Genomic DNA, 26398 nt, shown 5'->3' with positions numbered 1-26398 from the left:
AAAAATAAAAACCATAGTCACTGTACCCACTGGCTTGAACCAAAAAACTTAATGCGTTCTTTCAACTAAGCGATATGTCTATGATTAACGATGTTTTTTGACGAGGTACACAAATTGACGAGGTAGACGAATATGTATAACGATAAGCTAAGGGTTGCTCATGAATATTCTAGAGACGGGATTGTAAAATAATCGACAAGCAAGAATTTATGGCATACTTGGTTTGCTATTTTTTTATCGGTATCGAAAAATCTCACGACGCATATGTGAAAGAGATTTTTGCTAGTGGTGGTACCGGGAGTAAAATAGCAAGAGGTGTTATAAGTTACAAAATATTTCTCTTTATCACCCGTTGTCTGGGATTTTATGATAAGATTACCTATGCTGAAAGAAGGAAAGTTAACAAACTGGCTACAATTCGTGACTTTTTTAAGCCTTCATCAACAACTGCAAGCCATCATTTAATTTGAGCGAATATATAGCAATCGATGAGATGCTGCATCCATTTAGAGGTCGCTGTAGCTTTATACAATATGTTCCTAGCAATCTCGTAAAGTACGAGCTGAAGATGTTTGTGTTATATAATGCCAAGAGCTTTTACACATCCTGTCTAAACAACCCGATGGATCATTTGCGGTGTCTAAGATAACAGAAATCGTAAAGGTTCTAGTCACTTTAATAGAAAACCGGAATTTAACCATCGATAATTATTACACAAGTGTACCACTCTTTGATTCTTTGCTTTCGAAGAAAATAACAGTTTTGGGCACAATAAAAAAGAACAAAACAGAAATCGCAGAACCATTATTGCCGAACAAAAACATAGTTGTTGGATCCACACTTTTTGGTTTTCAAAAGGAAAAGATAATGCTTTCCTATGTACCTCGGAAAAATAAATCTGTGATATTGATCTTAACATTACATGACGACAACAAAATGGATGCTGATGAAAGAAAGCTTTAGGTTATACTGGAATACAACGAAACCAAAAGAGGGGTAGATACAGTCGATAAAATGTCTGTTGCTTACTCTGTCTGTAGCATTTGCTACAGACAGTTTGCCTTTGCTTGTCAAGGAAAGACTCCATCGCAGAATTTTCCTAAAAAATTTGGAATCGACCATAATGAAAGAGCATCTTGCCTCCAGATTAAATATCAAATAATTGGCGCAATATATAAGTGCTTTCCTCAAAGTAAATTATAGTCGAGCAATTGAACCATCAACGGAAGAAGAAAGGAGGCCTTTAAAAAGCGGTGTTTGTCGATCGTGCATATATAATGATAGTTGTATTAAATTTAAAAAAATATGCTATTTTTAGGGGATCAATATGACAACTTTGCTTTAAAACTTTTAATAGATAAGTCATGCCCCATAAATTCCGTTGCAAGACACAGATAAAGTCGATGAATACATGCAAGAGCCATTCTGCAGTTAAGGTGGTTTGCAATAATTGTAAGGATGAAAATATTGATTTTGAATAAAATCTTCTTCCAATGTCTAAATAAAATATGTATGTATCTAGGTTTAAATTATTAAAGGTAACATTTAGAGTAACGTTAATATTGTTAATTTATTCAAATGAAATTATTGTATTTTTTTTAGAAAGACCAATATACATAAGAGTTAAGTAGAGTTATTTATTATTTATTACCTTACAGCAATTTAATTATAAATCAATAAATTCTTTTACATTTACATAAAGAACACATCATTTATACATATGGCTAAAACTTGGTGTCTGTAGTGGAAAGTTTAGGTCAATTATAAAGTCTGGTTTTCACTCGGAATGTCTTGGAAGTGAATTTCCTATTGTTTAGTGTTTTTATTACTGATATAAAAATATTGAAATAATTATTCTGTTTTAACAGGCACTTAGTTTATTTAAAATTGAAAATGATAAAGATTCCTCATTAGGTATGTGAAATTTAAGAGTGTTATGGTTGGTAGATGTTCAAAAACAACCCAATCCAACTCCAATCAACCCCATATACTCCACACCCAACGAACCTAAAAAATAAAAATTTCTTGATTAAGTTCTGGATCTCCCTGTTTCCCATACACATTTTCCTTGTACTATGTGCCAAAATATATCTCTCACTAAAATTTTTCACATTCAATTTTTTTCTTTTTTTATAATTAAATCAGCATACTTTTTTCTTTTTAAGGTACTTAAACGTGACTATTATGATATATTTCTGTAATAATAAAAGCTTAAACTATTTTATTGTCGCTAATGTTATGTTAATATTGCTGCAGTAATTAATGATCAAATAAATAAAGTCGTAAAAAATGTACGTTTTTTTATTACAATTTTTAACATATTTCGTCGCAATATTATAACTAAATACGACTAAAATGCATCTGGATTTTTAAGTTCTGTGAAAACGTCACCTTTGAATTTAGTCTCTAACACAGCATTAGGATCGTCTTTTTTAGTAATACGCAATTTCGCTTTTTCGAGTTTTCCCTTCTTTCCTCGCTTTCTCGACCTCTTTCTCTGTATATGCGCTCTCCATGCTCTCTGTATAATCCTTGCTGATCTGTTAATTAAAAGCTTATAAGCAATTTCTTGGAATATTCTCTCTTCTTCCTCCTCCTTTTCGGCCATTAGTTCTATGTACATTTTTTCTTGTGCGTCCATCTTATCTTCCAGATCATCCATGGCTTCTCTTTCTGTATCGTATTGAGCTTTAACTTCTTCGTACTCAGTTTGTTTATCCCCTACATCCTGATCATACTTAGTCAACCAGTTCTGTAACTGCGTTTCTGTTCTCAAGGTCTTCGCTCTTAGTTTTTTTTCCTCAGCAAAGTTATCTTCCAATAAGGTTTCATATTGTTTTGTAATAGTCTCAGCTTCTATGGCCAGAGCAGCTTGCTTTTGTTCACTCTCCAAGCATTGCTGCATCATTTTTTTCTCTGATTCATGTATTGTCTTTTCTATGCTTATTTGGCACTCTTCTTTAATGCTAACAATTCTAGCATTGTTTTTGTCAAAAATGTCAACTTTTTTATGTAGTTCATTTCCTAGTTGAGTGCGTTGAGTTTCTAGTTGCTGCTCCAAATCTTTTATGGCTGCTGTTAGCATCATATTTGACTTAAAGGCTTGTCTTAGTCGCCTGTCTCGAGCCTCTTCTTCAGTAGCGCTGATGAAAAGTTTTTTTCTGGCGATTTGCTTTAGTTCTTCTAGGTATGTTATAAAGTTTAAAATATATGGGACTTTTACGTGATTTTTTGCTTTTTCCTCCTTTAATTCTTGCCGGATGCATTTGTTTGTAAAAAGCATATTAATTATTTGTAATAGATTGTGATCGACGGCATGAACATCACTTTCCATTTGTTTGGAGCGTTGTGCTTTTAGTACTTTGACCCTCTGGATTGCATCGTAAACTTCTCCAAATAGCGTGATGCATTCTTCATCAGTCTTTTTTGCGTCTGTACTATCATAAATTTGTAAAATGTAAATCAAAAATGCTATCTCCTTGGGACGGAAGTTTTTACGTATTATTTCAAAGTCGTTTTCTAATATATATGGTATATTGGACATTACACAAAGCATAGAAATTGCTTTATTTAATGAAAATATCACTCTGTTGGCCTGAATCCTAAGTTCCATTTCCATTGGTGTTAAACTTTCGGGTCTTTCTAAATCAAGATCCTCAAAGTTATCATCTTTATCCCCATGATCTATAATTGAATTAAATGGCTTGCGTCTTTTCTTCATATAATTCATAACTATCTCTTTTGTAGTCATTCTTATGCAATATTTAGATTTTTTATTTAAACAAAAATTAGAGATTTTTGAATTGCTAACCTTAATAATCAAAGTCCGTCTAATTATCTTGACGTTCTTAAAAAAATTAATGGGGGATTCATAAATTGTAGGATTGACGTTATTACTTACGGTACAATTCAAATATAAAATTTTGGTTTATATTTAATAAAATATAGGTATAGGATTTTAAGTAATTATTTAGAGGGTATAATTCTAAAGCGTTTACTATAAAGAATAATTAAATCTTAATCCGATGGCAACACATAGTAATGCAATAAATTGTGCTAATATCAAATTCATACAATTTCAGTTGCAAACAATTAATCTCCATTCGACTTCTAACTCATGGCATTGTCTACAGCTAACAATATAGTATTCATTTTATTACACAACTTGTTTGACTGATGAGAAAAGACATTTTTTTTCTCTACTAAAGGTTATGTAGATGCATTTAATTCGTAATGGTGATGATGCACCATGCCAACAAGTTAATCGTGACTGCCAATAGAAGAAAAAAATTATTTTGATTGTTATTTTAGATTATGTAAGACTTAAGGTGGAAACCGCATTAAAAACAGATAATATTTTATTAATTGTTTAATTTTCTTAACTTTTGACTAAAATAGTGTCAACGAATCACATTATATGTCGTGTATTTTTCAACAAATTTTATTTCAATAAATATTATTACTTCACTGAAATTAAGGTCAAATTTATTAGCTCATTGTTTAAAAGTTTTGCTACAATGAGTACAATGTGTCGCCAAATTTAATTTATTGCAATTTTGCTATATGACCAATTACTAAATAAACATTAAATCAGCATTTTGCACTTAAATAAGAATGGGTTATTAACATAAATAAAATAGTGACTCCAGATTTAAATCAAAAAACATATTTTGCTGCTATTGTTTCCCTTATACTTACGATATTGCACATCCTGCAATTCGTGTTATATAACATAAAACTGCCCGTAATTTGTATGCGAGTAAAATTACGATTTTTAAAAAAATAATAATCGGCTTTCCCTTGATAATGTGCTATTTTTGCGATTTTTGCTGCAACAACAATAATTTATATTTTAATATCAAATAGTTTAAAATTAAATGAAAATTGTAGTCCCGAACAACGCATAAAAAATGTCAGTATTAAATTTTTTAGAGACGTTACAACTTGGTATTTTTTGTACTGAATTGGAATTTAATTTTTATGTACTGAATTTAGCTAGATAAGTTATTATATTAATAATATTAATAAGACGAAAACAAAGAAAACACAAAGTCACGGTCTCACAACATACAATCACGGGCTACACGTGTTTCGCTCTAGCTAGAGCATCATCAGGCCTAAAATCAAAAATGTTAACTTAAAACAAAACTACAAACTTAAATAAAAAAAACATTAAAAAAAAACCTGTAAAAGCCATACACACATTTCACACTACATAAATAAACAATAATTTTTAGATTGTAATTGTACAAAGCAAAAAATAAATATTAAAAAGTAGAATGCAACAACATAGGCTCATCGAGAATCGAACCCGGTACCACAAGGTTAGAAGTATTTGTTTAAAACCTATCGACTATATAGACCTAATGCTAAATTATTTAATATGTTAACCAATGTAAGCTGAGGAATATGACTAAAAGGAAAATGTAAAAAAAAATACTTAGCTAAATTAAATTATTGAAAATTAAATTAGGTTTAAAAGTAAAAACGTTATTAACACACACGAGAACGGGACTCTTTTTAGCATTTGTAATTTCCATTTCCAGAATGTGAAGAGTCCAAAGACCAATTTTCGCATAAGACCAGTGGTTTCCTTTGTTAACTCCCCATGCTATAATCTCTCCTCTTAGTTGAATAACGTTCTCAGGGAGGTGACTAACTTTAAAAGTGTTTATTTGACTAAGAATTCTGTTGATCTAACCAACAGTTTAAAAAAATCTTATTATCCCTCATTGATTTAAACTTATTTCCTATGATGTAAAAAATCTTTTTCCCAGCATCCCTTCCAATGGCTGTTTAAAGTTAGCAAGAACTCTCCTATTAAAAACATTTCTTCATCGAATTGATTCATTGAGTCTTTGATGGTCTTTTAGACTTACTCGATATCACAATGATCAAGCAAAAATGTTTTCCAGTTTGACAATAAAAATTTCAGACAGGTCTCAGGTTTGGCTATGACTTCATGTCTTTACCCTCTCCTAAGCGAGATTTTCATGAGTTATCTAGAATGAAAAATAGTTTAGTGATTGTCTTATGGTATATAAGAGGTATGAGGATGATATTTTTATAGTCTGGAATGGCAGGGGAGAAGACTTGCTAAATTTCCTTAGTTTTGTAAATTCCTTACACCTTAACATTTCATTCACTATCGAAGAAGGAAGAGATGGTACTTTGCCTTTTCTTGACCTTCTAATTAATAAATGCAACAATAAACTTATTTTTGGAATATAACGTAAGCCCACCACTACCGATAATGTAATTCAGTACTCTTCAAATTCTCCCTACTCTTACAAATTTGCCTCGTTTAATTCATTTTTCTATAGATTGTTTAATATCCCCTTGTCAAAAGAAGCTTTCGGCAAAAAACTGAATATTATAAAACATGTTACTCTCAACAACGAATTTCCCCTTCATTTAATAGATAAAATTTATTACACATTTTTAAATAAATATAAATTAACCTACAATACAGTTCATAATAACGACACAGAAAGTTCCTTTAGATCCCTGTTTTGGTTCAATCTCCTTAAATTTAGCTAGATTCTTTAAATCTCTAAATGTTAAAATTGTTTTTTTAAGACAGTCAATAATTTAAAGAACCAATTGGTTAGAGTAGTGGATAAGGCTAGCATTCTTTTTAAATCGGGAGTTTACTCCTTAAATACATTACAAATATACATTGGACAATCTGGTAGGAAAATCTCTAAACGCATTAAAGAACACGTAGCGTTTTTCGAAAACTCTAAAAATACTAATGATACCAAATCAGCGTTTGCTAACTATTTGCTAGCCTCTACACGTAATTTTTCTCCAGGGGTGGGAGCTGAAATGCTTTATAAATGCCCTAAAGGTAGGAAGCTTGACCTTCTGAAGAAAATGGAAATTACGAAAGCTAAAAAGAGTCCTGTTCTCGTGTGTGTGAACGACGGTTTTACTTTTGAACCTTATTTAATTTTCAATAATTTAATTTAGCTAAGTATTTTTTTAACATTTTTCTTTTAGTCATATTCTTCAGCTTACATTGGTTAACGTGTTAAATAATAGAGCATTAGGTCTTTATAGTCGACAGGTTTTACACCCATACTTCTAACCTTGTGGTACGGCGTTTGATTCTCGATGAGTATGTTGTTGCGTTCTAATTTTTATTTTTTGTTTTGTACAATTATAGCCTAAGAATTATTGTTTATTTATGTAGTGTGAAATGTGTGTATGACTTTTAAAGGTTTTTTAATGTTTTTTTTTATGTAAGTTCAGAGTTTTGTTTTACGTAATATTTTTAATTTTTAGGCCTGATGATGCTCTAGCTAGAGCGGAACACGTGTAGCCTGTAATTATACGTTGTTAGACCGTGACTTTATGTTTTTTTTGTTTTCGTCAATTTTGTATGTTGGTCTCTTGGAGAATAATGTATGAAATTTTTGTATTTAATAACCTTTTTTTTGAGGTAAGCAATAAGACCACTCCATCCCAGTACTGTATCACCTATAATTGATCTACTGAAATTCTTAAATTTAGCCTTTCTTAAAATACCTTTCCTAAGCTATACAAACAGTCCGATGGTGTAATCAAATGTTTCGTCTTAATAGCAAATTTTCTCAATAAACTAAATCAAATACATCCAAATATTTCTTTTATTCTTGAATTGGAAGCCACCAATCGCATTAACGTCCTCAATTAACAAAAGACGCTAAGAATATACATTTTGACATTTGCAGACATGCTTTGACATTTACAGAAAGACCTACCGAAGCAGATCATGTCTTGATAAGATATTGAAACCATTGTTAGACATAACCTCTTTTAAATTTAGCCTTGTTCAGACAACTATGACAAAGAAGTCAATATAGTCAAACAAATTATATTTAATAATGATTATGATCCCAGTTTAATTGAAAAATTAATTTTTAGAACTTAAACCAAAAAAACTTCAAAATAAGGTTTACCCTCATGAAAAGACTTGTTATCATTACCATCATGCAGCTCCTTTCACGTCAATTCTTGGACATACTTGTCTCCTCCAAACGGCTATAGTTATTTATTATCTACTCGTCGTATCTTTTAATTTCTCACTTGATCCCTGAGGATCATGGCAAGCAAGGTGACCTCTCCAATCGCCTTTGTGCTACTCTTAGTTTTTTTTTCGGTTTTCTTCGTTAAAAATAGGGTTTTTAGCCATAGGCCAGAACCGGTAATACGCACTGGTTAAATACTTTTCGTTTCAAGCACTTTAAGATATTTTCTTTAAGAATGTCCTCTACAGGATGTTATTTAAGTACGTGGCCAAACTCCAGGACGTGATTTTATGAGTAATTTCAAGATGAAAAGTTCACATAAACCTAGGTCCAGAAATGCTTCATTTTTAAGATACAGGGTGTCAAACTTTTTTTAAAAATTGTTTTTTTCTAAATATCTTAATAAGCTTTCAGTCGATTTTGAGTTTTGTTTTGTAAATGAGGGACTTTAAATGAAAGAAAAAATTTAACGGATTTAAATCCGGTGACCTGGGTGGCCATGACTGTTGGCCTGCGCGCTCGATCCAGTTTTCTCCAAAAGTTGCATCCAAAATTTGGCGAGATACTATGCTGACGTGAGGTGGAGCTCCATCATGCATGAGCCACATTGCTCCTCTTACTTTCAGCGAGACATTTTTTAATAGTCCAGGTAAAATAAATTCCCAAAAATTACGATATTCTTGACTATTTACTCTGAAAGATAAAAAATGAGGTCGAATGAGATCATCTACAATACCAACCCAAACATTCACGGAAAACTCTTGCTGAATTAACTTGTGTAACCGCATGGGGATTTTCTTTAGCCCATATATGATTATTGTGAAAGTTCATAATTGAACTTCGGACGCTTCATCGGTAAATAAAATACGGGATAGAAATCTTGGAAACCTGTTGTTGCAAAAGCCAAGTGCAACTCGCTGGGGAAAATCGGCAGGTAATAATAATGCCTAAACACATGATATCCTCTTAAAATCTGCCATACAGTAAAGTGAGAAATATTTAATTGTTCTTTGCGTGTACTTGTATCGGGGCTGCGCTCAACTTATGTAAAACCGCTTCCTCGATCTCCACTGTTCTTACTGTGGCAGGTCTTCCAATTACAGTATCCGACCTTTGAAATTTATCTGATTCGCACAGCTTTTGATGTATTCTCACAAATGTTTTTTTCTATTTGATATAATGCGATGAGGGGTATCTTTCTTGATAAATGCGCCTAGCCGCTCTAGAATTGCCTTTAGCAATTCTATAAACAAAATGCATTTCTGTATTTTTAAATTGAACCATTTTCCGATATTAGTAATTTTTTTAGCTTAATACTTTTTGAAACACTTCAAATAATTGCAATCGTTAAGTACGCGCTGTTTTAAGTAAGTTATGTCAAAGTAAAATTGGTTTGAATAGTAATTGTTTTCCTTCCATGAGTTCCGTGGCACTCTTAGTTTTTGTTACTTTTAAAACATTACTCTTATACATTTTTATGTTATACGATTATTTTATGTTAATTTGTCTTATCGAAAAGCGACGACTTTTGTCTAATTTTCATTGCCTAATTAGTTTGGCTATTCTAATATTTTATGTTATTTTCCCTGGGGGACTTGCAATAAAGTGCCTTCAAGTTTTTATCTCGCAAACAAAGAGAGAGAGATATGTAAGAAACTCAGGAGATAACAAAGTTGTATTTTTAGCTGCTTAATTCAAAAACAAATAAAAACATTTCAAGAAATAGTCCATCTTTTCGCAAAGAGACCGGCTTACATTAAATAGTAATGAAATAAATTCTAAGTCACAGGCCTCAAATTTATTAAAGTCAGGGGATTATACGTGTTTCTTTTATGCTAGGCATCATCAGATCCACTTGTGTATTTACTGATAAAAATAACGAAAAATGAAGCGGAGAACAACACTACATGATACAAGTCAAGGGTAGAAATTAAGTTAAAATTGGTAAAATCGGACAGAGACTAGTTACTACATATTAAAATTATATAAACAAACAAAACTAAACAAAAAACAAAACTTTTTTGTTTATATAATTTTAATATGTAGTAACTAGTCTTTGTCCGATTTTACTAATTTTAACTTAATTTCAACCGACTTGTATCATGTAGTGTTGTTCTCTGCTTCTTTTTTGTTCTTTTTATTAGTAAATACACAAGATGATCTGATGATGCCTAGAATGAAGGGGCGAAACACGTGTAATCCTTTAACTTTGATTTAGTAATGGAATTCTAATTCGCAGATATCACAAAAAATAAATTTCTTATCATCCCTAACTTTAGTTTTACATTTTAGGCAGTCAGACATTATTTCTTTAATGTTGGGAAACGAAGGCAATTCACATTCTATTGAGATATATGCAACATGTAGATTCGCATAGAGATATTCCTCAATACGAATCTACATGTGGCCAATATAGATGCCATCACAAGAACTACAAGATAATCTATAAATTCCGCTCTTAGACTTAGAGACTCACTCTTATTTTTGTTATTCAACAGTAGACATCCCAATTTTTTTTTTTTAATTAAAGGAAGACATTTTAATATCGTCTAAATATTGGAAAAATGTGTTATTGATTTCTTGATTTATATTATGTCGTATAAATTAAATTGAATTTTTTTTTTGATATTTGTAATGTTTTGATGATTCCCACGCACCGTCTGTTATCAGTTTGAGCGGCTGAAATAAAGCTTTGCCAACATGCAGCGGCTCGCGCTTATTGCGTTTGGCCACGAAATGTCAGATTTCAAAACGAAACCGAAACTACCCCAGGTGAGTAGGTTGTTGCCAAAATTGGAACTTTAAATAGTAGAATTCTACTAATTTAATAATAATTTGAGACCTGTGACTTGGAGTTTGTGTCATTACTATTTAATGTAAGCGGTCTCTTTGAGAAAAGATGGACTATTTCTTGGAATCATAATCATTGTAGAGCCTTGCCTAACAAAGGATTATAATCATCCTCAATTATAATACCTATCGATTCGTTAGAGGTATGAGTCCTAAACCGAAATAGACAGGTTTTTCATTGGCGTAAAGACAACAGGTAAATCTTTACCGATCATTGTAGCCTCTACATTGGTTGAACAGGTCTTTACACCCATAAATATTGGATCTAAAAATGTGGTCATTGGAGCAGTTTACACCATCCGGATTCACCAGAGGAGTTGTGTGCCAGTCACTGCACTAAGGTTGAAACAATTGCATACCTATCCAAGTAGTTATCTTTACTTATGTGGTGACTATAACCTGCCTTTACCAGAATGGTATTGTGAGAATAGTTAATATAAATAGCTTACCAGTGAGTGTCGTCAAAACTATATTGCCGGTCGGGAGAATCGGTTAAGCTCTGATCTCTTCTGCCTCAGAGGGTGATGATGTTTCAAACCTCTTTGCTAGACACTTCTCTACCTGCTGTAGCGACAGATCCCGCAATACCAACTTTGATGGCTCAAAATTTCCTAAGATATCTAGATTTAATCTAGTTATATTTAGCCTTGCTGAAGTGTTAGAAGACATGTTGTCTCTTCCAAATAATATTAGGTCTAATCCAGATAATGTCAGTCCTTTCATTTTAAAATGGTGCGTGTATTTACTAGCCTCTCCACATACTGTTTAACAAGTCCATGAAATGTGACTTTCCAATTGCTACATAGTTCCTATATTTAAAATTGGGAATCGAAATAATATTGGAGACTACCGACCAATAAGTTTTTTATCATCAATTAACTAAACCTTAATTAACTTAAATTAACTATTTGAGAATTTTTTAATACCATCCTTTATTTGACATTGTAAGGGAATTTTTGATACTAGACAGCATGGGTTTGTTTCTCAAAGATCAATAGTTAACAATTTACTTTTCTATCCACAAGATATCTTCCAGACATTTGAGGAACATTCTCAAATTGATTCAATTTATATAGACTACTCCAAAGCTTTTAATTGTGTTCACCATTCTATGTTACTGTCAAAACTTAAAGCCTTGGGGTTTCCTTGTTGGCTGGTCAAATGGCTAGGTACTTATTTGGTTCGTAGAACCTAATGTGTTAAAGTTAAAAAAAAAACTGTTCAGAAGAGAGTTCAGTTCTGTCCGGAATTCCTCAGGGATCCCATATTAGACCATACTTCTTTCTTTTATATCTTTTAGATCTTATTAAGTGTTTTAAATACTGTAAAGCACTGTTTCTTTGCTGATGACCTGAAAATTAGTTTGAAAATTGAGTATCGAGGACTGTGACAAACTTCAGGATGACATACTTTCGTATGGTTCGAATGTCTCTGAAGACTAGGAAATGCAATTGTATAGCACATTTTCACGGAAGAAGTCGCCAATAATATCTATTTATTACGAGTATATAGAGTCTACAGACCTGAACTCGTTCAATAGCATTGCCGACCTGGGGGTGGTTTTGGATGGTATGCTTTCATTTCAATCACATATTAATTCATTTGTTTCTAGAGAATTGAGCCGGTTGGGGTTTATTTTACGCAAGTCTGCTGAACTACATGTGCCTTCAGTACAAATTCTTTTTATTTCCTTATTAAAGTCGTTGCTCCGTTATGCATCTCCTGTGTGATCTCTGTTTTGCCAGGTGCATATTGACAGAATAGAAGCTATACAGAATAAGTTTCTGAGATATTGTGGATTTAGGCTTCATATTGCTAGAGAACAGTGGACATAGTGGGGTATGAGGGCAATATGCAATGTAAGGAGTTTGGAAGATGATCAAAAGTTTTCTAATTTATGCACATTATTTAAATTGATTTCATGTGAGTTACACTGTCCTGATCTTTTGAGCAGCATCAATTTCAGCATCAACTTCTCCCGAAGATGCTAACATTGTTAGCGAAATACGTGTCGAGATTAAAAATAAAGAGTTTTGGTTAGTTGTAAAACTGTCTCGTAATTTGAGTTCATCATTGTTTAAGTCATAAGATTAGCCCTTGCATAGAAACTTACAAACATATGCGGATTTGTGCAATAACCCTTGTAGTAGATATAGCGTTCAGTAAAATTAAATAGAATATAAAAAACAAAATAAAGAACAGTAGAATAACGAATACGAAACCTTGTTGGCGAATAAAGTGGTTCGAATAGTTTATTTTTATATTTATCCAAACAGACAAGCTTATAGTTGTTAAATATATATGGACTCAAGATATTGAGTGTCTCAAGAATGGATCTCGTTAAAACATGATTTAGTTGCGCAACCCAATTATATCTAGGATCCGTTGATGAGAGAGCCGGAGCAATCGTAGGAAACAAATTTTGGTTAATCTGCTATTATCCATGAGAAGTAATCTGCGAAGAAAGATAATTGGGTTCCTAAAAATTGTAATCGCTATATGTCTAGTATACCTATTTTAAGCTTTAGGAGTGCGCTTGAGGTTTTCTGCGATAAAAGCAAAAGACGCTTAAAAAATTATGTTGATTTTTAAATTCCTTCGGTTTGATTAAGAATCGGAATGAATTTCGCTGAACCTCATAATAAATAGATATCTTGCCTCCAATTAACTCAAACTTAATAAAACATTAAGTAAAAATTGCCCTGATCTTATGTAAGTTAGAGAGTAAACTTTATTTTAGAATTTTAAAATTTATTGCACATTAATCTTTAACTTTTTCATTAAAATTTAAAAAAACAATTGTATAAATTTTCCCTTTATTTTTACTAAACAATATATCAATTGCTCTAAATACAAAAAATCATCTTTTATTTCTACTGTAATCACGTATTGTTAGGATATAAAAAAAAATAATGTCTTTTAGGACTCTCTAAATTGCTAGATCAATCATTCCATGCTCAAATGTCGATTCCTTGGGCAGGAATGCTTATAATCCTGCCCAAGGTAAATCAAAAGGATTATGATTTTTGATAGGACTCTTTGTTTCTCTTCTCTTTTCTTCTTGAAAAAGAATTTTAATCGTGCAATTTCGGTAATTTTAAAATTATTGACGTAGCCGAAATAAACGTATAGCGTACTACACTGGCCATACAAAGTCTAACAATCCGTTAAAATCTAACAATTCCGTTGGTATCTTTAAAAACATTACGATTAACGTAGCCGAAAACTTAAGTTTATCAATCAGTGTCAAAAATTTAGATGTGTATTTTTTGTCTTTAATTTTTAAATTCTTAGTGAGGTCTATTATGTATGGCTATACGAATCCCGAGCTGGCTGACATGTATTACGTTTATGGACTCGCTGATTCATTAAAGGTAGTCGGTTGTATTGTGAACGATTTCCTAATCGTAATGTGCCTAATAAAAAAATCTTCCAAAGTATACGACTTCGTGAAACAGGAGCATTGAAGCGAACTATAGGACCAGAAAGACCCATGACAGTAAGAACGGTAGAACTAGGTAGAAAGAAGAGAATGTGATGGCAATGGTAAAAGAAGATCCAGGTACCTCTACTCGAAAAATTGCAAATACTATTATAATATAGTATAAAAATATTATTATACTATATAATTTAAATGTAAGTAGGGGAACAATTTGGAAGTCTTAGAAAATATTTGTGGTATCTACCCATACCACATACAACCCGTTCACTTCTTTCATTGCATTCTGTCAATGGAATTTGCACACATTGGTTCAAATCCCTCAACTACTAGCTTATTATTTTTACTGATAAAGCCAATTTTCACCATAACCATGTTTGGACAGAGGAAAATCCACATGAGGTGTTTGGATGGGAATTACAGATGACTTCCTAATTGGACCGGTATTTCTGCCAGGAAGATTTACCAGCAAGGTATACCGCAACTTTTGGAATAAACGCTACCTAACCTCTAAAACGCTTTCTAGAGGATGTACCATTGATTACAAGACATGCAATGTCGCTTATGCACGATGGTGCATTAGCATATCATAGCATTTTGGCTCGACAGTTTTTAACAGTAACATACGGAAATTGCTGGATTGCTTGGAAGGTGGAGCTCACGTATGGCCTGCTCGATCGCCGGACTTAAACATCCTGGAATATTTCGTATGGGAACACCTAAAATCAAGAGGTTATATTACTCTAGTAGAAGATGTGGAAGATTTGAGAAATCAGGTACTTAATTGCTGAATGTAATGCAATCAGAAACGATCCTAATGGTTTTGAAAGAGTTCAGGAGTGGATGAGAAGATTGGACTCTTAAATCCGAGCGAGGGGTAGTCATTTTGAACCGTTCTTGTAGACTAAGAAATATTACATGTAATTTTTGGTAATAATTCGCGGGTGCATGTGAAAAAGGTGTTATGTCATTTTTTTGTCAAAACTGGTTTATGTCAGAAGCCGAATTTAAAAACCCTCCTTTACGTATGGGAATAACGAACTAAGTCATTATACACGCGTAAGTCCATTATTTTCAATGTGTCTAACGAGATAAGTTACACTTTTATCGTGTAAAATGCTCTATGTCAGACATACTACAAATCTTAGAACATTGAAAGGCCTTTCAATGTTCTAAGCTACAAATGCATTTTAGTTTTTTTGCAATCACACGTGAAAAGGGATTTAAGTCAAACATATCTGCTGCCATACATTAGCGATACTTTTGCGGATTTTTATAAAAATTTGACCACCACCAAAGACAAAAATGCTGATACATATCCTGATGCAAGTTCAGATGAATCAAGTGATGAGTAATATTTTATTCCTCTTAAAATAATTTGAATATGTTCTTTGTTTTAAAATTAAATGCTTTTAAGTTGAAGAAATAGTCCATTGCTTGAATTGGAGTTTAAAGTTAAGGTAAGTAAAACTCTTTAAGTCATCTTCCAATATTTAATAAATTTAGAAAAATTTATATATATTCTCTACATGTTTCGAGAGTGTAAACTCTCATCTTCAGCAGAATAACTACAAAGGTAATGGTCTTATACTAAGTACAAACGCAAAATGATGGAAACTTACCCTTGCACTGACATTTTCGCAATAATGCCACACCTTCTTATGTTAAACCATATAGATTACCTTTTTCACAAAAAGATGAAATACATAAAAAAGTAACTAAAATGTGTGCCAAGATCTTGCAAGATGGTATAGTTAAAAGGGCCCAAAGTGAATGAAATTCTCCAGTTTTATTGGTTCCAAAAATAGAAACTGAAGATGAGAGTTTACACTCTCGAAACATGTAGAGAATATATATAAATTTTTCTAAATTTATTAAATATTGGAGGACGACTTAAATAATTTTACTTACCTTAAATGCTTTTGTTGGTACATTCGTTATATACATTTTACATTCGTAGATGTTATATTCGATACTTTGTTTTTTTTTATTTTGTAAAAAGAGTTATGTCAAAATTTTAAGAAATCTAAATGTTGTAAGTCAAAGAAAATTTGAATACTATTTTATACCAAACACTAGAAAACTTTATTTACTTTACAATAAAAATGCTCCTTTTATTCTACTTGATTCTAAGCAAAAAAAAAATATATGTTTAAAATTTTAGTCACAGCCCAAAATAACACTTCAAGTGCGAATTACTCAAATTCGCTATTTTTGACATACAACTTTTTTCCCATGCACCCGCGAATTGTTATTGTCAAAATTCTTTTTTGCCCCGTATTTTCGAAACAAAGCGTCCTATCAAAAATCAGAAAATAACATAATATTTTTAGAATAGTTCAAGGAATAATCCCTTAAATTTTTGACGCATGTTTAGTAAACACTAGCCGAAAGAGTGGAAATTATTCTAAATTATGGTGCCTAAAATCAATGTGCTCGGCAAACTGCCGTTACGTTTAACGCCAGGCATCCGGAGAAGATAACTTCGCATAGGTATGTTTTGGACTTTGTTACTAAGTTTACTGAAACTGGATCTGTTGCAAATAAAAAACATGATCATCGGCGAATTTTGGATGAATCCGCTCAAGTTGAAGTTTTGGGTCATTTTGGAATAAATCCTAATACTTCATTACGCAAAATTGTTGCTGCCACTGGTATTTCATTAGGCTCTGTTCACACAGTTACCAAGCTTCATAAATTTTATCCATTCAAAATGAAAATATTGAGTTAACCGAAGACGATTTTAATAGGCGAGTTGAGTTTTGTGAAAAAATGACTGAAGCGATTAATGATAATACTATTCATGTAAAGAATATCTGCTTCAGCGATGAATGCACATTTTATCTAAATGGATTTGTTAATAAGCATAACTATACATATTTGAGCAATGAAAATCCTCATGCCTTTGTAGAAGGGCATACCCAGTACCCTCAAAAAATTAATGTATGGGCAGGCATTTTAGGAAATAAGTGATTGGGCCATTATTTATTAACGGAAATTTAAATGGAGACATTTATTTGGATATGTCGGAAAATACCATTAATCCGCTTATCACTGAATCCATTGAAAACCAAATCGATGATGATGGAAACCCTATATTTGATGAGGCTGAAATATATTTCCAGCAAGACGGCGCTCCTCACTATGTTCTTCCCGTTCGGCAATGGCTAGACGACGAGTTTCCAGATAAATGGATAGGGCGAAGGGGGCCTATAGAATGGTCTGCTAGATCTCCTAATATAACTTCGATATGACTTCGAAAGACCTTTTAAACAAGCTATTACTCGATACCCCTTGCCATTTAAAATTTTTAAGGGGATGACCCTACTGGACAGAGGGTGAAAGGGGGTTTTTTCACTTTTTTTAATATGGATACTTTTCCTACAAATTAAAACTAACAAAAATATATTATAGAAGTTCTTATAGTATACTAAATAGTATTCTAACGTAGATCGACAAGTGGTATTTACTATATTTAGCACATCATTGTTTTGTTGTACTAGGAAGCAAGACTTCTCGAGGCTTCTCACGAAAAACCAGGCGAGATGTCAATTTCTCTCGACCTTATTATACGCCATAATCCTTATAAGCAATCTCGACACGTTTACACGATTATTTTTCTTCAATTTTCAATCAAACGAGCTTGATGTTCGTAATTTGAAAAATAATTATTTAATAAAGCTGACGCTTAATGTTTTTAAAAGTACTTACTACACCCAGGCTAAACTTATTATGTGGTTTCGGAGAATTGCCGTTGTACAATTTTTTCGTAGCCTTGCATATATTAATTTGTGTTTTTCTTACATAGGCTACCCGCAATTGTATATGACAATAACTGATTAGTATATTAATCACGGAGGAATCTAGAGGAGAAACATCATATAATAATTAAAACCTGTGAGCGTCATTTAAATAGTTTTATAATTCTTAATACATCAAATAAATTGAAAATAGTCCAAAAATAATCAAAATAAAACATAAAAATAGAATAAACACCTTGTAAAACAACCGGGCCAACAACGTGTAGACCTGAAATAATAAAAGTAACCTGAGTACACTTATTCCCGTAAAATGAATAAATAAAAAAAATTAAGCAAAACTCATTAATATGAAAAATATTAATTAATATGTTTTAAACTTGCTCAGTGATTTTACTTTTACGATAACCATTTAATTCATGTTCACCAACATTTAACCACTTTACTTAAATATCCCACAATTCATTATTCACCAATTTATTACTTTTATCTAATTGGTTGATGTCCCAGTAACGACAATGTACTGATATTGAATATAATCGTTCAATATGCCAAAACGTGAGCAATTTATTACTCACAAACCGTAGCCAAAATGCTACCAAAAACATCATCATAAAACATGAGATTGAGACAACAATCTCCGAGCTAGGCCACTTGACGATAACACACTTTGTACTGAGGGGTACAATGGACACCAAAACGCGAGGGTCCCCTCCAAATACAAAGCCTTGTTAAATACAACGAGCTGTGCAATGGTCCCAGACCAGCTCAGTATCTTAACAAGAAACAATAAACAATCGTCACAAGCAAGACAAGCAACAATTGGTCATTAAAATATTTCATTTTAATTAAAAAGGGAAAATATCGGTGTAATCAATAAGATAGAAATAAGCATACTCTGTGAGAACACTCACTCTTTATTGTAGTAAAACACTACACCAAACCAACACAGTTTATTTCACGTCGCAACACCCTTTATTGTTTTTATTAAATAACTTCACTCTTTATTGACCAAAACTCAAATGAATTTTATAAACCAAATATTTACCTCAGACTCTTTTATCGAAACCCATAAAAATAATTCCCGAGGGGAAACGCTAAGCGTAAACCGTATTTGGTTACTTACGGTACCGCTGAGCTAGCTTTAGTTTTGTAGATATCCTGGCCCTCTTTCCATATTTCAATTCTTTAGAAAATAAACAGGGTCTTACAATCACATAATTATCATTTTTTGTGATAGGTCAGACTGACCTGAACAATAAATTTTCTCTGTATTTTCATATCATTTTTACCAATTACCATTTAGATCTTTTACGTTTATTGTATAAATTTTTAAAATTATTGACAAGAAAGTCATTTAATTATGATTGTTATATGCAAATACGAGAATAAAAACTTAATTTCATCCTCTTTTTTTCTATAATTTATTTTTTTCTCCGATACCGCTCTTTTGGAAATACTTTTATAGGTTTCCTCTTATTCTAAATAAATTCACAATTTTTTATTCAAAATCAGAAAGAAAAACGATGTCTTTACAATAATTAATTAATTAATATGATATTTAAAATATTATAAAAAAAATTATGCTTCAAATAGTTGTAAGACGGTAAATCCGATTGGTCGTGTTATTAAATTTTGACATGTTTAATTCGTTAATACAATAGTAGGAAACAATATTAAATAACAAAAACAAATCATAAATAATTTACTTACATGAAATGAAATGTGAGTATTCTAAGTTAGGGGTGAGGTGCGAGGAGATGACACGACATTTATGTATAAAAATTTATATTATTATTTATTTTATTTTATTTATTTTTTTTATTTTACACTTAAAAAGAGTGAAGTACCTGTGAGCAAATATGTTACCTTATTAGGTATTTTATAAGAGGTGCGTTATAACGCCATATTATTGACAAGAACAATAGTAGGTATAAAACCATTTTTTTTTTATAAAGACTAACATCCTTCGATTTATGATATTAGTCGGTCTCATAGCTTTGTTTTACAATCACTTAAAAGAATGTTATGAAACAACTGAGCTCTCATTTAAATAGCAAACAAAAACATGTTGATGCGGGCACACCACAAACCAATAACTCCTGGATGTGGATCAGAGATCCAGCTACTCAAATAAACAAATCCGCGCTATCGGCAGGCAATAACGCAAAACAACCGCTTACTCCGATACTCCGTTAGTCTTATTTAACGTGCCACGGCATCAGTCACGTACACTTAGCAAGGAAGTGTGCGCAAAATTACATTGAAATACTGATTAAATGGAATTAGGTAAAATAATGCTCAGTCAGAATCCTCACCTTGAATAAGCATGGAAATTTAAGAAAGCATAAATAACGGCACAAGTCACAGAAAAACTAACTCACATAAACTTCACTATCAAACTGATAAATGAGTAACCCAGTCTGTGACTTTAAAGCCCCCAAAACCATTCCCTCTTGAAGCTATTTTATTATCCCAGACACTTAGATGGTTTCAGGTGTTTCGTACTTTCCCTCAACCTTTTAAAAAAAAAACCATCATTGTCATTATAACCCAAAATTCCATGCCTACGCCAGATGTTACAAATGTCTATAAAATAACAATGTCAAGTACCTAAAGTAAATGCTTTAGATACACATCTGTTTTTAAGGCTTTTGTGCCTTAAACTCAAATAATGTATTGGGTTTTAGGGAAGACATGATATTAGTAACTTACGTCTTATATTCTTTACATTTTTTCGCCACTGTACTTATCACATAATTTCTGAATAGACTTTAACATAATAAAAAAATAACACACCGCTTAATTTGTCAACTATTTTATTACATTGTCATACATAAATCCAGTCATAAATTTATTTACATGAATATTTTTTTTCAGACTCAAACAATGAATAAGTGCCATATATTCATCGTGATCAAAATCTTGTTCCTAGTTCAACAATGCCAGTGCGAGGTGTACACTGCGATGGTGGATCTCGAGGATTTACTTGATACTGAACACGTTTTAATTAACACTATTGAAAATTATATTAAAGCTGAAGAACAGAAAATGGATTTATTGAAAAGGTAAAAATCATAAGACCTCTGCTGACTGAAGATGTCTGGCTTTGTTTCTTAAAAATTCTTAAGATTGTTGCCTTAAAGAACCAAATAATGAAGTTTTTAATATAACCTATAATTCCGAAATCACATTTTTTTAATGTATATTTTAATAAAAACTAGTATGGTGCTCGTTTATTAACCTTTTTACTACCCTTATTATAATCATTAAAAATAATGCAATTTTCTCACTTTTCTGAAATTCACCGCATTCAACCGATCGATGTATATATATAATGATAGTAAACTATATTTAATATATTTTTATTCTTTGTGTTCCAGGTACATGGAAATCTATAAAAAACAACAAAACATAGCGAGGCGAGACACACAACTTTATCTTTCCAACCCCATTAATGCTTATACATTAGTGAAAAGATTGACAGCTGATTGGACTCAAGTCGAAGCACTTATTGGTACCAATATTAATCAAGGTATAACATTTTTTTTAGGAACTACTAACAAATTGTAAGGTTCAAGATAAAAATGAACATCATCGCAACAATATTTAACCCTAATCACCATTCTTAAGGAGATAATTCATTGTTTTCTATTATACCGGGTGTCCCACTTAAGATGGATACAAGCCAATATCTTGGTTGTTTGTTGGGCGATCTTTTTTTTATTTTTGGCAGGAGGCTGTATGGCTAAGGTGCTTTTTGGGTACTTTTAGGGTATATTTTGCCCAAGCTAATAAGTGCGATACCTTATAGACGTACGTTTTAATGGGATTTAATATTTTTAGATTTAAGATTAAACTATCTTTAGGACACTATTTGTTTAAAATTTGTTAAATTATATTGAATCTTCTTTAGCTAAGATACTTAAGAGGCGTCCGAAGCGACCCGCGTTTACAGACTTCGTGATATTCTCCTTTCGACCGTTCTAGGGCCGGCCGACGTAAAGACTTTCTCAAGCGGATCGTGCTAGCGAAAGACAGTGGCGTAGCCTATTAGCTAATAGAAATAGGCTTTTTTGGGGTTACTGTTTTTGGACAGTAACAATTTTGAAGTGACAATTTTGTTTTCACAAGTTTTGAACAAAATTGTTATCTACGGAGAAGTACCGGGCCCAAAATAAGACCACATGGTGCTGCTAATAGCAACCCTAAGCTAGGACGTGATATGAATACTAATGAGCCTGACGTACTACGTAAACGTGACTAATGAGACGTGATATGAATACTATTATATATCTATCAACTAATTAATAATAATTAAATAAAAATTTTAAAAACACATAGGTAACGTTAATAATAATCATGTATTTTTCTTACGTCGATAATTTTGTGTAAAAATTTACTTGGTTGCGCAGGCATTTGCCGCTTTACAGGCTGAATCCCGTGAAAAAAGTAAAAAATAATAATTTTATCTTTATTAATTATGAAATAACTTTAAAAACGTTTAAATAATAAGTTTTATAGAATATATTTAAACTTTGATGTTGTACAATATTTTTTAATAACTTTTTTTATAGAGTAGCTGTTTATATTCAACCTTTCCTATTTTTTGACAGTCGAGTATGGTTTTTTATTTACTTCCCTCTATAAGCCAATTTTTAAAATATTTTTTTCAACTAAATTATTAGAAAAATATATATGATATAGATATAGGAAAGGTATAACTATGCGTCATTACGTAGCACAAAAGGGAGTAAATTCATAAAAAACTTTATTAAAACTACTAAAACTAAGTTTAGCATTAAATGTTATAAAATGAGCTTCACACATTTTTGACCTTCTGCTAACAACCGAAATTAGAAATTATACCACGGAGTGTCAACGATATTACTAGCCAAGCGATATCTCGGTCAAAAAAAGATGGATAATTTTAAAATGGTTTCTTTCACTCCAGGCAACAGTAACTAACTTAACATTATTTATTCAGACTGTATATGAGGCTGTAAATAACAAATTTCAACTAGACGTAATTTACACGAATTTTGCTAAAGCCTTCCATAAGATGGACCATGGACTTCTTGATCACAAATTTAACAGGTTTGGTTTTCATTCTATTCTTGTAGAATTTTTTGCTTCCTATATGGGCGATAGACACCAGTTTGTAGAATAGGAATTGGGTTTAGATCATATGTATATAAAGCATATAGCGGTCCTGCTCAGGATAGCAATCTTGCTAGTCTTTTGTTTTCTATTTTTATCAGCATGACTAACATTTTAAGCAATTATCTTTGCTGCTGAAAACCTTAAACTATTTCGCATTGTAACTATTTGAGAATTGTTTGATTCTCCAAAATGATCTTAATTTAATCTTCAACTGGTGTAAGATTATTAGGCTTCCTTTTAATATTAAAAATATTCTATAAAAAGATCTCAATTTCTTTATTGAAAAATTAAATTAGCTATAATAAATGGTACAATTCTTTTTAACTGTGATTATGTTCCTGATTTGAGTGTCACTATTGACAAGAAACTTAATTTTTGCAATCATACTTCACTAATATATTGTTAAAATTTATAACGAAAAACAAACTCTTTTGTCTAAATTCAATCAACTTTTATTTAATCTTTATCCGCCACGACTTCATATGGAACTCTTTCTTGTTTCTTACCAAAAATACGCCTTATCCTCTAAACCTTTTTAACCTAAACAAAGTATCAAGTTACAAACTAATATTTCTCGGCTATCGCTACGTACTTCTTAAGTGCCGCACATCATTACTTTTCCCATAAATAACTGACACTTATTTCGAACCTATATAACAAAAAGATTATTGTCCTTATATTTAAACCGCGTAATAATATCAAGTAGAATCATCTTGTTTAATGCCCTAATAAAATCGCGATTACTTCATGCAGCTCCACTCTGGTATCGAAACTATATTGTTCACATTGTCAGAAATATGTTCAACGTAAATTTCTGAAATATTTTCCCGAATAAGCTGGAAGGATACGATCAGAACTTGTTACTCAGCAAATTAAAAATGCTCTCTTTTATCAGGAAACCATCATTTTTATGTTGGTTTATTTTTCTTTTTATCAACTGCCCAGAATTGCCACAAGGTCTATACTTTGTTGTGCATTACATTATTACAAAAAGATAAAACATTTCTGCATCTGGATGTCAATCTCTTTCACATATCTCCTCGTCATTTATAGATATTATTGTCAAATAATATTGTCAGTATTTGGTTAAGTATCTCTTGTACTTTTTTTCGTACATATTTTATGATTACCTATTATTTATGTTTTTATATATGATAATTATTATTTTTCATTACGTATCCATTGTTATTAGTTATATTTTCATATTTGTCTTAGTGATTAGGATTAGATTCCTGTTAGACAAGAAATATATTTTAATTTAAAAATTTGGTGACGATTTATGGTTATATTTTGATATATCAAATAATTGAATACCACTACCGGTGTGGCCGGAAACGGAATCAAGAGTCAACAGACTCAGAATCCCTTGATGGAATTATTTCCAAAAAAATTGAAGTATAATAAGATTTTAACTGTGTTGAAGCAGGAAGTATTTTTTCTTAGCTTGCATAATTTTCCAATTGATGCAGTAATTCCTATAAATCTCTCCCAGATGCATTCAAAATAACTGGTTTATTCTCTGTTTTTTTTTCAATAGCATCTATTTCCTTGGATAATTTTTGCAAATTAAAAAAAAAAAAACTCTATTTTTATATTCGTTTCCGTCCATTAGGTTTATTTCGTTAGGTTGTTTTATCTTTATCAGGAATAATAAGCCGCATTCCTTCATTTCAGGAATACAATTTTTTTCAATGTCTTTTATCATACAAGTGAAGTTCCCAATAATGTGCACATCTCATGTTTTCCAAATATATGAGATGCCACCAGATCCTCTAAGGAACCGTCAGCTTCATTTTTTTTGTGTATGACTATTTTGTTTATCGTTACGCGTCATACGCATTCTGTGTACATTAGCAGCCAATAACTTCCTCAACATTAGTGAAACTGGTACATTTTTAGAATGGCTTCGTTTTCTTCCTAAATTCAGAAAATTAGAATGACTAAGAAAATACCACTGAAAGTTTAATTGGAGGTGGTATGTTTTTTAACAAATTACAACTATAATTTTCCTAAAAAGGTGTTTTTGCCCTCTCTTTGTCATAATTCACATTGTATAAGTATTCGACCAAACATCATTAGCTACAACGGTAATGCAAGCAAAGAAAATAATAGTAAACTATAGAAAATCTATCCTGTGTAAATTTTTTGACCACCTAAAAGGATCCCCGCTTTTCGAGCGAGGATCCATTGGTGAAATTACGCGTTGAAATCTGGCTGATCGCTTGGCTGTGTTGCAAAATTTAATTTGGCGGCTGCGACTCGGCTGAGCAACACAATATTATTTTTGTTATTCGCTCTTGTGACGGACGTATCGATACAGGTTATCAACACCGGCAAAGCTCTCCGTCGATTTTTGACAAAACTTATTTACAAATAATTCTGTTATTTTTTAAAATTTTGTCACTGGTTCTATAATACATAATGTCGGGCAATGTATGCCAATATAATGACTGTAGGCGAACTAGAAGAGAGAATCCTACATTAAAGATGTTTAAATTTCCTTATAAAAATCCAAGTATTTGCGAACGTTGGATTTTAAATTGCGGTAAGTCCTAGAGTTCTATAAAAATACTCAACCTTAACAGTGCCTTAGTAAGTAAGTACAGGGTGTTCCATTTAAGAGAAAAACGGCATATTTTTTTACTTTCCCGGTATATTTAGAAAAAATTAAAGATAGCTCGGAGAATTTGAAAATCGTAATAAGAAAACAAAAAATGACGACATTGTTTTCTTATTACGATTTTCAAATTCTCCGAGTTAAAATACGTCGATTGGCTATCTTCAATTTTGTAAATATACGGAAAAAGTAAAAAATATGCCGTTTTTCCTCTTAAATGGAACACCTTGTACCTAACGTTTCATGGGTCTTTAACTGTGGCTCCTAGAAGAGCCAGGTATAAATACGTGTATTTTTACGCAAAGTTACAGCTGAATACCTGTAAAATGAACATTACCTACAATCTATATCTATCTCAAGTTTTAATTGGGAACTATTCGGCAATGAAAATTACAGTTAACCAAAAACTATAATTTTCTGACTTTTAGGTAAATGAAAAATGTGTAAGGTGGTAAAACTATGAGGTGATGTACAAAGTTATTTTTTGAATACTGAAAATTACATTTAAAGAATAAAAATATATAATACTGGTTTAAATAGTCAAATTCCAAAACAATAA

The 26398-nt window shown here is 31.7% G+C and overlaps 2 protein-coding genes across 3 annotated transcripts in view; one reads left to right on the top strand and one right to left on the bottom strand.

The window, feature by feature from the left end:
* Positions 1-26398, top strand: part of LOC126734709 (prolyl 4-hydroxylase subunit alpha-1) — a 69560-nt gene that overhangs the window by 12623 nt on the left and 30539 nt on the right. For both annotated transcript variants that reach the window (XM_050438427.1, XM_050438426.1), the window contains exons 2-3: positions 20940-21127; positions 21443-21594. In XM_050438427.1, the coding sequence (XP_050294384.1) occupies positions 20949-21127; positions 21443-21594 (331 nt within the window). In that variant the 5' untranslated portion in view covers positions 20940-20948. The remainder of the gene's footprint in view (positions 1-20939; positions 21128-21442; positions 21595-26398) is intronic.
* On the bottom strand, positions 2284-3823 carry LOC126734710 (dynein regulatory complex protein 10-like). Its single transcript, XM_050438428.1, has one exon. It carries the CDS (start codon positions 3749-3751, stop codon positions 2351-2353), a length of 1401 nt encoding a protein of 466 aa, XP_050294385.1. The 5' UTR covers positions 3752-3823; the 3' UTR covers positions 2284-2350.

This window comes from Anthonomus grandis, chromosome 3, assembly GCF_022605725.1.
Source record: "Anthonomus grandis grandis chromosome 3, icAntGran1.3, whole genome shotgun sequence".
NCBI lineage: Eukaryota > Metazoa > Arthropoda > Insecta > Coleoptera > Curculionidae > Anthonomus > Anthonomus grandis.
Note: the sequence above shows the minus strand (reverse complement) of the source record. Positions and strands in the feature narration are given on the sequence as shown.